Source organism: Entelurus aequoreus, linkage group LG11 (assembly GCF_033978785.1).
Source record: "Entelurus aequoreus isolate RoL-2023_Sb linkage group LG11, RoL_Eaeq_v1.1, whole genome shotgun sequence".
Taxonomy (NCBI): domain Eukaryota; kingdom Metazoa; phylum Chordata; class Actinopteri; order Syngnathiformes; family Syngnathidae; genus Entelurus; species Entelurus aequoreus.
In genome coordinates this window covers 48,774,090-48,790,299 of record NC_084741.1, presented here as the reverse complement: position 1 = coordinate 48,790,299, position 16,210 = coordinate 48,774,090, and the positions used below count along the sequence as shown (strand labels likewise).

The 16,210-nt window shown below is 38.7% G+C and overlaps 1 protein-coding gene across 3 annotated transcripts in view; it reads left to right on the top strand.

The window, feature by feature from the left end:
* Positions 1-16,210, top strand: part of LOC133660191 (triple functional domain protein) — a 118,738-nt gene that overhangs the window by 64,788 nt on the left and 37,740 nt on the right. For all 3 annotated transcript variants that reach the window (XM_062063454.1, XM_062063455.1, XM_062063457.1), the window contains 3 exons: positions 2,151-2,290; positions 2,438-2,537; positions 8,746-8,998. In XM_062063454.1, the coding sequence (XP_061919438.1) occupies positions 2,151-2,290; positions 2,438-2,537; positions 8,746-8,998 (493 nt within the window). The remainder of the gene's footprint in view (positions 1-2,150; positions 2,291-2,437; positions 2,538-8,745; positions 8,999-16,210) is intronic.

The following is a 16,210-nucleotide window of genomic DNA, read 5'->3' as shown; positions in this document are numbered from 1 at the left end:
CTTCCGGTATTTATACTGATTGATAATGGTTTTTGATTGATAATGGTTTTTGATTGATAATGGTCTTATGTTACTAAATACGGGACGATTCCGTTTTTCAAGGGACGGTTGGCAACCCTAGTTTCACATCTAGCAATGCTGCTAATACTACAGTGTTTCAATAATGCTGCATCCGTTTAGCACCAAGCTTCTAAAACTTATTGCCCATCCTCCTTGTGTTCTGGCTCAAAGATTTAAGGTTCAGGATCATCATTTTACTCCAAGTAATCAATCAATCAATCAATCAATGTTTATTTATATAGCCCTAAATCACAAGTGTCTCAAAGGGCTGTACAAGCCACAACGACATCCTCGGTACAGAGCCCACATACGGGCAAGGAAAACTCACCCCAGTGGGACGTCAATGTGAATGACTATGAGAAACCTTGGAGAGGACCGCATATGTGGGTAAAGCAATGGATGTCGAGTGGGTCTGACATAATATTGTGAAAGTCCAACACATCAGCGAAAGTCCAGTCCATAGTGGGGCCAGCAGGAACCATCCCGAGCGGAGACGGGTCAGCAGCGTAGAGATGTCCCCATCCGATGCACAGGCTAGCGGTCCACCCCAGGTTGGGAGCAGAGTAGAGAAGAAAAGAAAAGAAACGGCAGATCAACTGGTCTAAAAAGGGAGTCTATTTAAAGGCTAGAGTATACAAATGAGTTTTAAGATGAGACTTAAATGCTTCTACTGAGGTAGCATCTCTAACTTTTACCGGGAGGGCATTCCATAGTATTGGAGCCCGAATAGAAAACGCTCTATAGCCCGCAGACTTTTTTGGGCTCTGGGAATCACTAATAAGCCGGAGTTCTTTGAACGCAGATTCCTTGCCGGGACATATGGTACAATACAATCGGCAAGATAGGCAGGAGCTTGACCGTGTAGTATTTTATACGTAAGTAGTAAAACCTTAAAGTCGCATCTTAGGTGCACAGGAAGCCAGTGCAGGTGAGCCAGTATAGGCGTAATATGATCAAACTTTCTTGTTTTTGTCAAAAGTCTAGCAGCCGCATTTTGTACCAACTGTAATCTTTTAACATAGGGAGGCCCGAAAATAAAACGTTACAGTAATCGAGACGAGATGTAACGAACGCATGTATAATGATCTCAGCATCGCTTGTGGACAAAATGGAACGAATTTTAGCGATATTACGGAGATGAAAGAAGGCCGTTTTAGTAACACTCTTAATGTGTGTAATCATTGTTGTCTCTCACAAAGTTTGCTTGATTAGCATTGTTGTTGATGGGGAAGGGATCTTTGGTTCCTAATGCTACGTCACGGATCACGTGACTGGCTTGCTCATTAACCCTCAAAATGGCTCGGGGTTTTCTGTGAGATTGATACTATTTTGATTATATCTATTTATTTGCAATCTTTGGAAGTCTTTTAGTGTCCTAAAACAGATATATATGACAATACCTTCAATATAAAAGCAACTTGTTTTTCCACTCTACTGGTACTTTAAAGCTAGAGATCGACTTTGTTTTTAACCATAGGATAGAAGAAAGTGAGTGTGAAGGACAGTGCTGGAAAAAAAGAAGTAGGTTATATCTATTGAATTTAAAAAAAATAATAATCAAAAACATGATCGAGCGTGTAGCCAACTTGGCGAAGCAGACCATGAGTACCTTTATGTCTTCAGTCCACTGCTTCCAGTTATTTTCTGCTTTGTTACAGTAGCATCACATTTGCTGCATCATTATCATACAAACTAGATAGTTTGCACACTGTATAAGAATAAATTATATACAGCATGCAGGATCTGTGACTGTGTTCATATTTGTTTGTCGTGTCTTTTCCCTGAATCTTCCAGTCTATATATTTACCGTCAGTGCGCCGGGTGTCTGTTTCATTGCGTAACTTGTGATGACAATGAAAACCTGCTCCTTATGTAACATGACATTGCAGCTTCAGAGTTGCTGGTGTCAAAGTGAAGGAGGGAGATGGGGATGTGTCACTGACTGTTAATTGGACGCTGACAATAAATGACTTTCTAAAGAAAGCTGAAAACTGAAAATATTTAGTTGTTCTGTATGTTTACAAATGGCTGAATTTTCCAGGTGTGTATGCTTTAATCTGTAATTGACTTAAGCTGATGCTCTCTTTCAGGCTTCAAGCATTGAAAACAAGCAGGACTGGATCAAACACATTCGCGAGGTCATTCAGGAGCGAACGGTCCATCTGCGGGGTGCTCTGAAGGAGCCCATTCATATCCCGAAAGCCACCACAGCCAAACATAAAGGCAGACGGTAGGCTAACAGCGCGCCACTTGTTTGTCATGCTCATTATGACAACGGGCAGTAAAATAGCAACCGTTTTCTCCCATTACCACAGCTGGACTATGTTTTAATAAAACGAGCAATGCAATGAAACTATTTGGGTTTATCCACATGCAGGGATGGGGAGGAGCTAGACAGCCAAGGAGATGCAAGCAGTCAACCTGACACCATCTCAATCGCCTCACGGACATCCCAGAACACACTGGACAGTGATAAGGTAGAGAAACACACCGCCATGCTCTATATAACGGATTCAAAGTAGTTTACCAAAATCTCTTTCAGGAGGTTGTTGCACAATTGTTCCAATTACAGTTGCACCTAGTGACGGGTCAAATGATACTGAAACATTGATGCTTTATGAAACACCATGTCCATCCAGACCTCCACGTGTGTGTCACTTCAAGAAGAAGCGCTTCTTTCGACTCACAAGTGACAGCTCGCACTAAATGAAGTCGTAAGAGTGACGTGCCTCGTTTGGCTTCAGTTTTCATCGCCGTCATTGATCTAAATCAGTGGTCTAAAACGCGTGGTCCCTGAGCCATTTGCCAACCACAGGCCCATATGTTGTGCCCCTCTACTTAACTTCATAGTTTAGTGCAGGGGTTCGTTAACTTTTTTATTTGCAGGCTTCATTGGGCTAAAGAATTCAACTGGAGGCCGAAAGACAGCTGCATGTTTTAAGTTTCAAGTTTAATTTATTCAGACATTTAAACATTTGACAGATAAAGACAGGACATTTTTTTAACAAACATATACCGGTAGTCTGAAATGGAATAGGCAGAAGCTAAAGCTTATTACACTTATTCCAGTGTATTTACAAAACAGAAACAGAAAAGACTACCAATGTCTTATGCATGGAGTTGTACATTATTTTGTTTTCTATTAATCACAAAAGTTAAAATTAAAATAAAGAAAAGTTCCATCATGTTAATTTTACATTCTTAGCATCTATTCTCAACATATTTTTGTATAATTGTTTTCTTCAAAATAATTTTATATTTTATTAAAGTTTTACCATCTTTTAACTCTTGGTCTAACTTAGTCCATACATTAATCCCAACAAAAGACACACAATGCTGCTTTGCACTCGTTCTCACGTATGTTTTTTTTTTTTCATTTCTTTCTTTCGGAAATTATAAACACAGTCTCGTTTTTTAAACAAACCCTGAATATACACTGGTAACTTGTTATTGTTTATGTTATACATAACGTATGCTGTCTTAAAGTCAACCAAATCCTTCAATTTTAGTGCTTTTAATTGAATGAAAAGGTCATTTGTATGTGCCCTCTAAACCATGTTATTGACAATGCGGATCACTCTTTCTTGAATGATACTAATTGGATTAAGATTGGTTTTATAAGTGTTTCCCCACACTTCTAGGCCATAGGTCTTGTAAGGGAGAACCAGGGAACAGTATAATATATATAGGTTTTTCTCATTGAACAGTTCTTTGATTTTAGATTTTATTGCAAGAGATTTACATAGCCTTGCCTTGATATAGTTTATATGGGGCTTCCAACTGAGCTCATTTTGTATAAGCACTCCAAGAAATGTTATTTAATTCACTCTTTCTGTCTCAGTATCATTTATTTTCAAATTTCTACATACATCAATGGCACAATTTTCTAAACAGTATACATTTAGTTTTGTTTAAATCGAGAGTTAACTTATTTTATCGAAACACTTTTTTAACAATAACAGTTATTTTTTCACTCTATCTATTAATGCTTCTAGGTTGTTACCACAACAAGTATTTTGGTGTCATCAGCAAATAAAATCAAATGTTATATTTTTGAAACTAAACAAAGATCGTTAGTATACATAAGGGACAAAAAAGGACCCAACAGAGGTCACTGTCAGCAGCTGGGAATCAGTGCCATTGATGTGGACATACTGGGATCTGTTCTTCACAAAGTCTGGAGCCAAGAAAAGGCCTCTCCTCTAATCCCCTATCCGTATAATTTTTTGAGTCGCAATTCATGATTCACTGTATCAAAAGCTTTGGTGAGATCTAGGAACCCTTATAACAGCATATTGTTTATTGTCTATGGCATTTGATATTTTTTGTACAAGGTCCACTAATGTTAAGGTAGTAGTCCTTTGGGTCTAAAACCATACTGCTGTTCACAAAGAATATTTTTTATTTTCTATATAATTGAATAGTCTTTTATGGAATGTATTCTCCAAAATCTTAGAAAACTGTGACAGAATGTAAATGGGTCTATAATTAGTGAATTCCTGTTTATCACCAGCCTTGTAAATAGGAATCACTTTTGCAGTCTTTTTTCCTTCTGGAAAAACACCCGATTGTAAAGAAAGATTACAAATGTACTGTAAGTGATTGGTTCGACAACACATTCAATAATTTATTTTAATACTGACATGTCCAGTCCATTCCAGTCAGCAGACATCTTCGTCTTGCAGTTTTTAACAACTAAAATTATTTCATTTTCATCAGTGGCTTGAAAAATGTAGTTTTATCAGCAGTTGTCATTTTGCTTAGAGCACCAACTTGATTAATGTTTATAATTTCACAATATATACACACACAAACATATACAGCCTACACACATATATACGTGTACATATACTGTATGTGCATACTGTACTAACATATTATTATATAGATATATAATATAATACATATATATATACACACACAATGTATATACAATAATACCTGGGATTTATATAGCGCTTTTTTAAGTACCCAAACTCGCTTTACATGTAGAACCCATCATTCATTCACACCTGGTGGTGGTAAGCTACTTTCATAGCCACAGCTGCCCTGGGGTAGACTGACGGCTGACAATATATATGTATACAGTTCTGAAGTTAGTGTAGTGACAGATATTAAATATTATTAAAAATGTCGTAATGTGTGATAATTTTAATAGCAATTGCATAGCGCCAAATAAGGTAAATGTTTAATATCTAGCTCCTATTCCTATCTGCTCAGCTATTCGTTTAAAAAAATGATATACTGTATTTGCTAAATATTAATTTTATTTGCAGGTTAAATACATTTACGTTATTTGAACCCTCAGTGGACAAATTATGACTTTTTTGTCCTAACAATTAAATGTGTGCTGTATTTTTGTGCTGTATGTTTGTTGTATTACTCCATTATACATTGTGTTTCCTAAGAGGGCTCAATTTTTTAATTTCAATCTCCAATTCTTTCACAGGTGTGCGATACACCAGCAGTTATTGCACAATACCTCAATGCCAAACAGGATATACAATTATTTCATTTTTCAGAGAGCATACAATCATTTTGGATCCTTTTTTTTTGTTACTTTTTTTTGGCCAAATCTTTTAATCAGCTTCAGCCCTAAACAAAAATATCAAACACAAAATGTTTCTTTTTTTTAACCCTTTAAAGGGCTTTTGATCAAATGATGTCACAGTTTTTCAGGCTCAAAAGGCCTTCAAAAGGGTCAACATTTAAAAAAAATGTCATGTTTGATATTTTTGTTTAGGACTAACGTGTATTGAATCCAAAATGCTTTTACTCCCTTAAAACTCCAGTTTGGTTTTGAAGATAATTAAAAGTGAATCTCCCCAGAGGGTTAACCAAGCAGATGTAGGATGCAAATTATGAAACGCTTAACACATTATCAGTGCCGTGTCAATGCAGCTATTGAGTGTGCCACACACTCACTGAGATGTCATTTACCCACCACTCGAAGCACCTTTAAGGTCGACCCAAATCTCTCTTTTTAACATTCTATCATCATATTTAGGTTTACAGTTTAAATTCAACTCCCAAGTTGTTCCTCCACAAAATCATTTGATGTCCACAGATGCACTGTTAGATTATGGGCAAGCCTACAAAATAACAGTATTCTATTCTGGATCCTTTTCATTCACTAATCATATTATAGCTTGTGATCCCTGCAGATTTCTCACATGTGATCATCTCTTTACAACATGTTTCCTGTGGAAGTGTTGTGTGACAGTCCATCTGACAGAGATTTCATGCAATGTGTGTGTGTCGGAGAGTTTCACCGAGCACAAGGACAGCCGACTCTAGTTATATCTGGTAATAGCACCACAGAAGGCTTGTCCTCCCACGCTCAGTATGAGCAAACCTAACACGCTCATGCACACTTGTGCAGAAGAATATTTCTTTACTCTCCAGTCAAACCGTGAATTGAAGCCAGGCTCCTCTCCCTAGTGTACCCACTTGTGTAAGGCAGGATAGTTGAACTAATTGGTGCTGAACATTATTAAGTGTTTAGTTGTTTTAGAATTAAAAATGAATACATCATTTAAATGTGTGCTGTTGCACATTCAAATAGATATTCCGGGTCATCTCCCAGCTTTGAATGCATCTTTATCTCTCTGGCTGTGTGAGGATTCTGTGTGAAACCTTTCATTCAGGAGGCCGTGACACTGGCGTGTTTGTGTATTTTTTTTTTGTATGCGAGGGCTCGTGTTCCTGTGTGCATCCGCTTTAGTGACTGACTTGTGTGTCAGCTGCTTCAGCCTCCCACTCGCGGAGGATGCTCGCCTCTATGCCAGACAGGAAACAACCTTTTTAAGTCTTCACCGCTTTCACTCCATTCGAGACTTCCCAAATAGAGAGATTGTAGATGAATGTTTTTTCCACTGAATTTCTGGTATATTTTTGTTGCCTAAATAATAATAGTCTGACTTCAAGAGGATAGTTGATAGGCAGTGTTGGATCTACTGTACTGAATTGATCTGGATTTGATTAGGACCTTTGTTTTACCAGTTGAAATGGAGAAGTTTTTATTTTACTCTTTTAGCTTGCTTAGACTATTCAAATGACCATCTTAGTTTCATTTAGATAGTTGTATAGTGGTTCATAGGGTCATTATTGCTGTCAGAGTTTTGGACGTTTTTGGACATTTCTCACAATGAGGGAGTGGAAAACAATGGAGAAATTGGAGGAAAGAATCGCCCATCCTGTTTCTCAGCTTCTCAGTGCGCTGGCGTTACCACACTACCAGAGGGTATGTTGCAAATTAAATTGGTAATGTAACATTTACGCAGTGATCATGTACGCATTGGTAAATCTGGCATGCACTTAATATGTTGCTGCTTAGGTATTTGATTGTATTGTACTGTCATTTTAATTGAACACTATGTTTATACATTGGGCTAGTCGATTACAATGAACTGCATCATAATAACAACTTTCCAATATTGTTCCTTTCATGTGGCTAAACAGGTCATTGAATTATTAGAAACACCTCTCCTTAAGAAGGAGTGTACCACTGCAAACAACACCACAATAATTAACATATCAAATGTCAACAGTTTTAATCAAAATTGGATTTGGAATAAAGGTTAGCAAAGTGTGTGTATCAAAACCATTTCAATTCAAATTTAGAATTAAAATTGAATTGATGTGAAAATTTTAATTGAATGGGCTCCACCCTACATGGTGTTCAATTAGAATTTTTAATTAGATACATTGCAATTCGAATAAATTCCTTTTTTTTAACCTTTATAAATCCAGAAAAGTCCTATTGAATCTTGTTTGTCACAATCATTCATACAACAGTGTGAGTGGCACTGGGAGAAAAGTGGGTGAAGTGTCTTGCTCAAGGACACAAGGGCATGGATCAATTCTATTTAATACCAAAGTCAAAGCAACAACAACTAGCTGAACTGTTCGCACACACACACTGTCACTAGCCCTCTGGTGCACTCACAGTTTGAAATCACACAACTCTTTAACTTTAACAGCCAGGTTGCTACAATAATTAGACATTTTTTTAAAATCCAGTTTGCCTTGTTATTTAATCTTCTTGGCTTGCAGTGGAGGGGATGAAGAGGTAGGGGAGGCAGTGCCGCCAATACTGTGGATATTTCCATGTTTCAAACAACACAAGGCTTGTCCATTGCTTTCATTGGACTCATATTGAGCTAGTAATACCAGATTTTTTTTTAACTAAAAAACACTTAAGAGGCACACAACGTAGCACAGTAGCAACACAACACACTATTGTGCTGACAGGAGATCGGTCAGCCCGGACACAAAATGACTGCGCTGCAGGACACACAATGGGTAGATGAAATGTTCGTACACGCAGACCAGGTTCGTACAAAAAAGCATCTTTTATTTGGTTTTTGGTTTGCAGAATGAAGGGTTCATAATCTGGGTTTTTTGTTTTGTTTTGTTTTTTATGTTCCGAGCCTAACTACCACATTAACCATGCATTTGCATTATATTGAAACCTCATACTCCACATACATGTATTTTATGTATGTGTTTGTCATTTTACATAATCTTGTCAGAAAGTGCATTGTATATAAAAACTGAATCCACCATTCTGATTACTCTCCAGCCTGATATCTGGAGAGCAAATGGTGGAAATGATAACTTTATGTAAGCCTAAACATCAGACTATAGTTGAATTAAAAAATATATATGTTCCTTTCTTTTCAGCTGTCAGGGGGTTGCGAGCTGACTGTGGTCATCCATGACTTTGTGGCCACCAATGGTGGCAGCAGTGGGGAGCTGACAGTTCGACGAGGACAGACAGTGGAGGTTCTGGAGCGAATCCATGATAGGCCGGACTGGTGTCTGGTACGGACTACAGACCGCTCACCTGCCCAAGAGGGCATTGTCCCCTGCTCCATGCTCTGTATTGCACACTCCAGGTCCTCCATGGAGATGGAGGGTCTCTTCAACCACAAAGGTAGGGGAAGGCTTTCCTTTCGTCTTGAATTTTGAATATAATGTCTTTGAAGACAGAGATCTTGATGGACACATTCAGTGGCACTATATGGCCAATAAAAAGTTGGATGTCACTGATACTAATAATAGTTTGTAGTTTAGAACTGTAAACAATCATCTGGATTGTTACCGCTTTGATTTACACCCTCTCATATCTTGGCCAGTTGGTGAAAGCTGCATCGACTACATGAATACAAAGTTATCATACACTATTCAAAAATGGGGAATAATCGACAACCAGGCAAATAATACAACTAAAGGAAAGGGCCTGATTACTGATGGCCAATATGGCCTAAAATCTCTATTGCTATATATATTTCAGCATATACAAACCCCGTTTCCATAGGAGTTGGGAAATTGTGTTAGATGTAAATATAAACGTAATACAATGATTTGCAAATCATTTTCAACCCATATTCAGTTGAATATGCTACAAAGACAACATATTTGATGTTCAAACTGATAAACTTTTTTTTTTTTTGCAAATAATCATTAACTTTAGAATTTGATGCCAGCAACACGTGACAAAGAAGTTTTGGAAAGGTGGCAATAAATACTGATAAAGTTGAGGAATGCTCATCAAACACTTATTTGGAACATCCCACAGGTGAACAGGCAAATTGGGAACAGGTGGGTGCCATGATTGGGTATAAAAGTAGATTCCATGAAATGCTCAGTCATTCGCAAACAAGGATGGGGCGAGGGTCACCACTTTGTCAACAAATGCGTGAGAAAATTGTTGAACAGTTTAAGAAAAACCTTTCTCAACCAGCTATTGCAAGGAATTTAGGGATTTCACCATCTACGGTCCGTAATATCATCAAAGGGTTCAGAGAATCTGGAGAAATCACTGCACGTAAGCAGCTAAGCCCGTGACCTTCGATCCCTCAGTGTGTAAAGGATATCACCACGTGGGCTCAGGAACACTTCAAAAACCCACTACAGTTGGTCGCTACATCTGTAAGTGCAAGTTAAAACTCTCCTATGCAAGGCGAAAACCGTTTATCAACAACACCCAGAAACGCCGTCGGCTTCGCTGGGCCTGAGCTCATCTAAGATGGACTGATACAAAGTGGAAAAGTGTTCTGTGGTCTGACGAGTCCGCATTTCAAATTGTTTTTGGAAACAGTGGACGTTGTGTCCTCCGGACCAAAGAGGAAAAGAACCATCCGGATTGTTAAAGGCGCAAAGTTGAAAAGCCAGCATGTGTGATGGTATGGGGGTGTATTAGTGCCCAAGACATGGGTAACTTACACATCTGTGAAGGCGCCATTAATGCTGAAAGGTACATACAGGTTTTGGGACGGCGTGGCGCTATACAAGTATAACCCATTTATCATTTATTATGTTGCCATCCAAGCAATGTTATCATGGACGCCCCTGCTTATTTCAGCAAGACAATGCCAAGCCACGTGTTACATCAACGTGGCTTCATAGTAAAAGAGTGCGGGTACTAGACTGGCCTGCCTGTAGGCCAGACCTGTCTCCCATTGAAAATGTGTGGCGCATTATGAACCCTAAAATACCACAACGGAGACCCCCGGACTGTTGAACAATTTTAAGCTGTACATCAAGCAAGAATGGGAAAGAATTCCACCTGAGAAGCTTCAAAAATGTGTCTCCTCAGTTCCCAAACGTTTACTGAGTGTTGTTAAAAGGAAAGGCCATGTAACACAGTGGTAAACATGCACTTTCCCAACTACTGTGGCACGTGTTGCAGCCATGAAATTCTAAGTTTATTATTTGCAAAAAAAAAATAAAGTTTATGAGTTTGAACATCGAATATGTTGTCTTTGTAGTGCATTCAATTGAATATGGGTTGAAAAGGATTTGCAAATCATTGTATTCCGTTTATATTTACATCTAACACAATTTCCCAACTCATATGGAAACGGGGTTTGTATATCACAATATATATTTGGCATAAAAAAAAACTATAATAGAACCTTTCCAGAATGGGTTACAAATGCTGACATATGTGGTAACCTCCAAAAACATACACCCAGGGACAGGTTAATTGGCAACACTAAATTGACCCTAGTGTGTGAATGTGAGTGTGAAAGTTGTCTGTCTATCTGTGTTGGCCCTGTGATGAGGTGGCAACTTGTCCAGGGTGTACCCTGCCTTCCGCCCGAGTGCAGCTGAGATAGACTCCAGCACCCCCCGCGACCCCGAAAGGGACAAGCGGTAGAAAATGGATGGATGGTTACTTTTTGTTGTAACATGTTCTATCTACACTTCTGTTAAAATGTATTAGGCACGTATTCTTTTGTTGGTTACTACTTTACATTAGATTGGGGCTACACTACAAATTTGGTATCCTTCAAAATGATCAAGATCATTGAATAATTAAATTTTTGTTCACAAATATTATCAGAAAAAAATAGGATAGCTGTGTAACAATACTGTATCAACTAATTATTCAAATAATGTAATTATTTCCTTTTATTACATACAATATTTTGAGCAAATAATTAGATCAAAATAACTAAACATTGGCAAAAACAACTTTTGGCTCTGATTTAAATCATTTGGTTTGTGTCCTTGAAGCCAACCTGTGTTCATAAACTGATGTCCAGAGTTAATGAACAATAAAAGAAAAAAAACATTTTGTCAAATAAGAAATCTAATCACTGTAGTATCGCCTATATACTGATACTATGCTTGGTATCGCTACTGTTGATATTTGTATTGATCCGCCCCCCACGGTTTACATTCAATAGATTTAGTTTAGCAGTTAGCATGGGATATTGTATCCTCCTACACCATAATGTATGTAGTGTAGCACGTTATTCCTTGATCTCCAGTGTTGTACTTGTAAGAAACTCACTTTTTTCCCCGCCACGGAGGCGAGGATTAGTTAGCCGTTAGTTGGCTCGCTAATGAAGACGCTACATTGCAATGAGGACGCGGTCGTCCGCTTGTTGCTGTCAAATTTGCGAGACACGGCTAAAGTGTGGCATCAAAATGTATTATCCCAATATGAGGATAGTATTAAAAGTTCAATCATCAGCCACATTTATCTTATATATATTGTATTTTGTTTAGTTTATCGCGCAACCCTTGGCCTGATCCAATCTGCTATACTGTAGTTAAAACCCAACATTCCAAATGCAAGAAGAAGACAGTTATTTGTCTTTTTTGTATCTTTCCCATTCCATTTTTGTTACTGCAAAGAATGCATACCATACTGAAGTTTAATGTCTGATGGGAACAGTGCTTTCTTGTTTGACAGGCCGCTAAGCCTAAGCATTCTTGGATGTCTCTCATGTCAGCACCTGCACCGCGTTAAGTAGTAACATAAATATTCACAAATCTAACCATCAAAGCATCTCTATAATCTTAAAAGTGCAGAAGTAAAGTGCAGGAGAGCTTGTTTCTATGGCGATGTGGCATACAAATATTGTTTTGGCAGCCTTCATATGAAGAGGCTGTGTTTATCTATTCAATGTTGGAAATCACAGCTTGGGAATTAGCTGAGCATTTTCCTTATGCAGCAAGGGAAGGTGAGAATGCTCATTTTACAAGTTCTCATCTTTATTTATTGTGCTAGCAGAAGGTCTTGTTTTTTAGTCTGCTTTTCATTGCTTGCACTGTTTGCATGTTTTATGCAGCCATTAGTAGACAAGAATGACAAAAGGTCTTTGCTGCTTCATCATTCCTTTGTGTTTGCTGACCACCATGTAGGCCACTTTGTTCAGAGTTGCAGAAATGTGACCGTTTCAGGGATTAGGGTAAAATCTCCCCAATTCCTGGAAGCACAGAATAATTGTCAATTAAAAGTCCCAGAAGGACAGAAAAACAAAGGTAGTTCTTGCACCATAATTTGCAATTCTCTCAGAAATAAATAACTGTGTGTTTAAAAAATAGTTTCTCAACCATTTTTTAGACTTCATATTTATGTTAAAGTCTATTAAGTATTCAACAAATGGTATTCTTCTGAAGTTTTCATAATTCAACTTTTTTAGAGGTCAGGTAACGCTATGTTTACAATGTATAGGGTGGCTTTTAGATGTGCAACTTGTGCACAAGCACTTAAAGGTGTTGAAATCTATTAAAGGTCTATAGCAGACCTGGGCATTCTGCGGCCCGCGGGCTGCATCCGGCCCTTTGTACGTCCCTGTCCGGCCCGCGTGAGGCCAATCATAAATTACAAAATAAATTTTAAAAAGTATCTATCTCGAGTGTGCAATACAACGGTGCTGCTTTTGTTTTGAAAAGCGTTATTTGTATGACTTCCGTGTGGACGTATGCTCGTGCGCGCAGCGGCAATCACAAATGACAAAATAAATAAAAAAAAACATCTATGTCGTGCGTGCAATACAACTGTGCTGCTTTTATTTTGAAAAGTGTTATTTATGGGCGTATGTCCTGTTAGTGAAGGCGCACAGCGACAAGTGATGCCCGGTCCGCCCGGTTATCCCCGAGACGCTAAAAAAAGAAAAGGTGATGACGAATGGCGTGTTTTCAACAAGACATGGACTGCCAAGTAAAGGTAAAGCCATGTGCTTAATTTGTGGTACACATGTTGCTGTGTTTAAAGAATATAGTGTAACGACCTGCTGAAGTTGATGTTGTCTTCTTGAGTTGCGTAAATGAGGAGTGAGGATAGATGTGCGTGTGGAAGGAACGAGATAAGTTGAGCTGTGTTAGTATAGCTTGCTCAATAAAAATTTAAAAAGGGCGTCAGACTTGGTGTGCACTTCTTATGGATGCTACAATTGGTGGCAGAAGTAAAACTTTGCGCATACTGCACTGCTTAATTGTGTGCGCAGCCTGCTACGTCATCGAGAGGTACGTGCCACGTGAGGAGCTCGCCGCAGAGAGAGAGAGAGAGAGAGTGAGAGAGAGAGAGAGAGAGAGAGAGAGAGAGAGAGAGAGAGAGAGAGGCAGTGTCTACAGGTGCAGCTCACGCTGCTTGCCATGGGGGAATTCCGCCCTCAATGAAGACTCCCAGGTTTGATGGCAAGGCGAACTGGGAGGCATTTCATCCCACTTCTGACATCAATTGTAGAGTCCAGAAGAAGTGCACACCAAGTCTGACGCTCTTTTTAAACTTTTATTGAGCAACCTATACTAACACAGCTCAACTTATGTCGCTCTTTCCACACGCACATCTATCCTCACTCCTCATTTCCGCAACAGCAACCTCCCAACAGCTTCCTCCTTCTTCGCCAATCACCTTACAGGCGTGCTACGTTCACAACAAAGAGGATGCAGGATAAAGTGACAGAAATTGAAATTTTTGCATGGTATTATACATCAGGAAGTGTTGTGTAAGAAAGTGTTCAAAATAAAAGCATCAAAAGCCATCTGATTTTGTATAAAGATAAGTTAGGTTAAATGAAAATATTATTATTTTTTATCTTACGGTATATCAAAAATAATTTAAGCAAAATTTAATTGAAATATTGTCGGTGTGGCCCTCCAGCAGTGCTCGGGTTGCTCATGCGGCCCCCAGTAAAAATTAATTGCCCACCCCTGGTCTATAGGGTAGATGAGTGGTTGTCAGCAAGTTTGATGTGTTGTTAGCATTTTGGGCTCACAATCAATAGATCAAAGGTTCGAATCTGTTTTGGGTATTTCTTTTTAAAGTTTGCATGTTCTCTCATGCACAATCCAAAATGAGATAAACCATGTAAAATGATGGTCCTTATAACAGGGGTCTCTAATTTCTACAGATATTATTTATTTTACTGATTTTACCCATCTAAATGTTTGGAACATAAAAATGTTTATTTTTTTTGTATACCTTAATTTTGTTTCGTATACTCCTGGCCCTTTTGCAGCCCAAAGGCCCAAATTTAATGGCCCTCTACTTAACTTAATAGTTTAGTGTAATTGTGGCCTGTGCAACAAGGAGGCTAATATTTGAATATATTATGACAATCTTGAATCACTCTAGACACTACAATAATGTTTCAAACACAAAATTGACAAACACAAAGGAAAACCCAAAGAGCAACTTCCTGTAAGCAAGCGGAACTATCTCTGACAATTTCCTGGGCAACTCAACAGTCTCAAAATATAAAGTTTTTTTTCATTTAATGTTACGTTTAAAATGACTTCAGGTGTACCCTATCTCAGGGTCACTTCAGCTGCTGGTAGAAGTCGTTTAAAACATGTTGTCATGTGGTTAAAACGCGATTGTTAAGTGAGTACTTAATGTGGTCCAACCTCAGCCCGACTCTATGCTTTCACCGGCAACCAGGTGAATTGAGTTTGAGACCCCTACTCTATACTGTATTGTCCTTAGGTGTGAATGTTGCCTAAATCTTGACCAATCCAGAATGTCAGCTGGGATAGGCTCCAGCGAACCCGTGACCCTAATGAGGTATAGAAAATGAATGGCTCGATGAATGGAATATGTGATTTTTAGTTGCAAAAGAAAGTTTGTGACTGCATGTTTACTTTTGACTGCACTTGATGATTTCATAACTGAATCTATATTTGTTTCAAGGCGTCGTGCGCAACCTTTGTGCATCCCTCATGCCTGTGAAATATGCACCCGCCCCCTCTAACTGAGTAGGTGTACCTCCTCAGGGTAGTATGGTAGATGCACAACATGTTTCCAGACATTCTCTTGGACACACATAGCGGAGGCTCACCCAATGTCCTTATAGCAACCCACTCACGAGGGAATCAGTGAGGGAGGGAGGGCGGGAGGGAAAGAGAAACTGTCTCATGCTGCATTGGACTTTTTATTTTTCCTCTGTCTTGATTTCACATACTCAAGTCCACACATATAAGGAAAGAACTAGCCTTTGAATTTAAATTGACCTGTGGAGATGCTGTAAGGGATCGCTTCAAGTCGGACTTCCAGAGGCTTGATATTTGACTGACATGGCCCATGGAATCCAGGCTTTAGTGTCACTATACCCTTTTTGCACTATGGATTCAGCACGGGGAGGACACTCGCACAACTGCAAGTTCTGGCTGCTGGACCTGGGTAAAATGTTTATGATTATGTCTGACATTTTTGGCACTGTTCGCTTACTCAGCATTTATATATTCTTTATACTGTCATGATGGAATAAGGCAGTCCAACTTCGACACTACGGCATCATCTTAAAGCAGGGTCTTAGTGTTATCGTCAAATCATTTTGAATCTCTCTGTATGACAAAATATGTATTCTATCTAAAACTACAGTGCCATTTTGATATTTGTGTACTC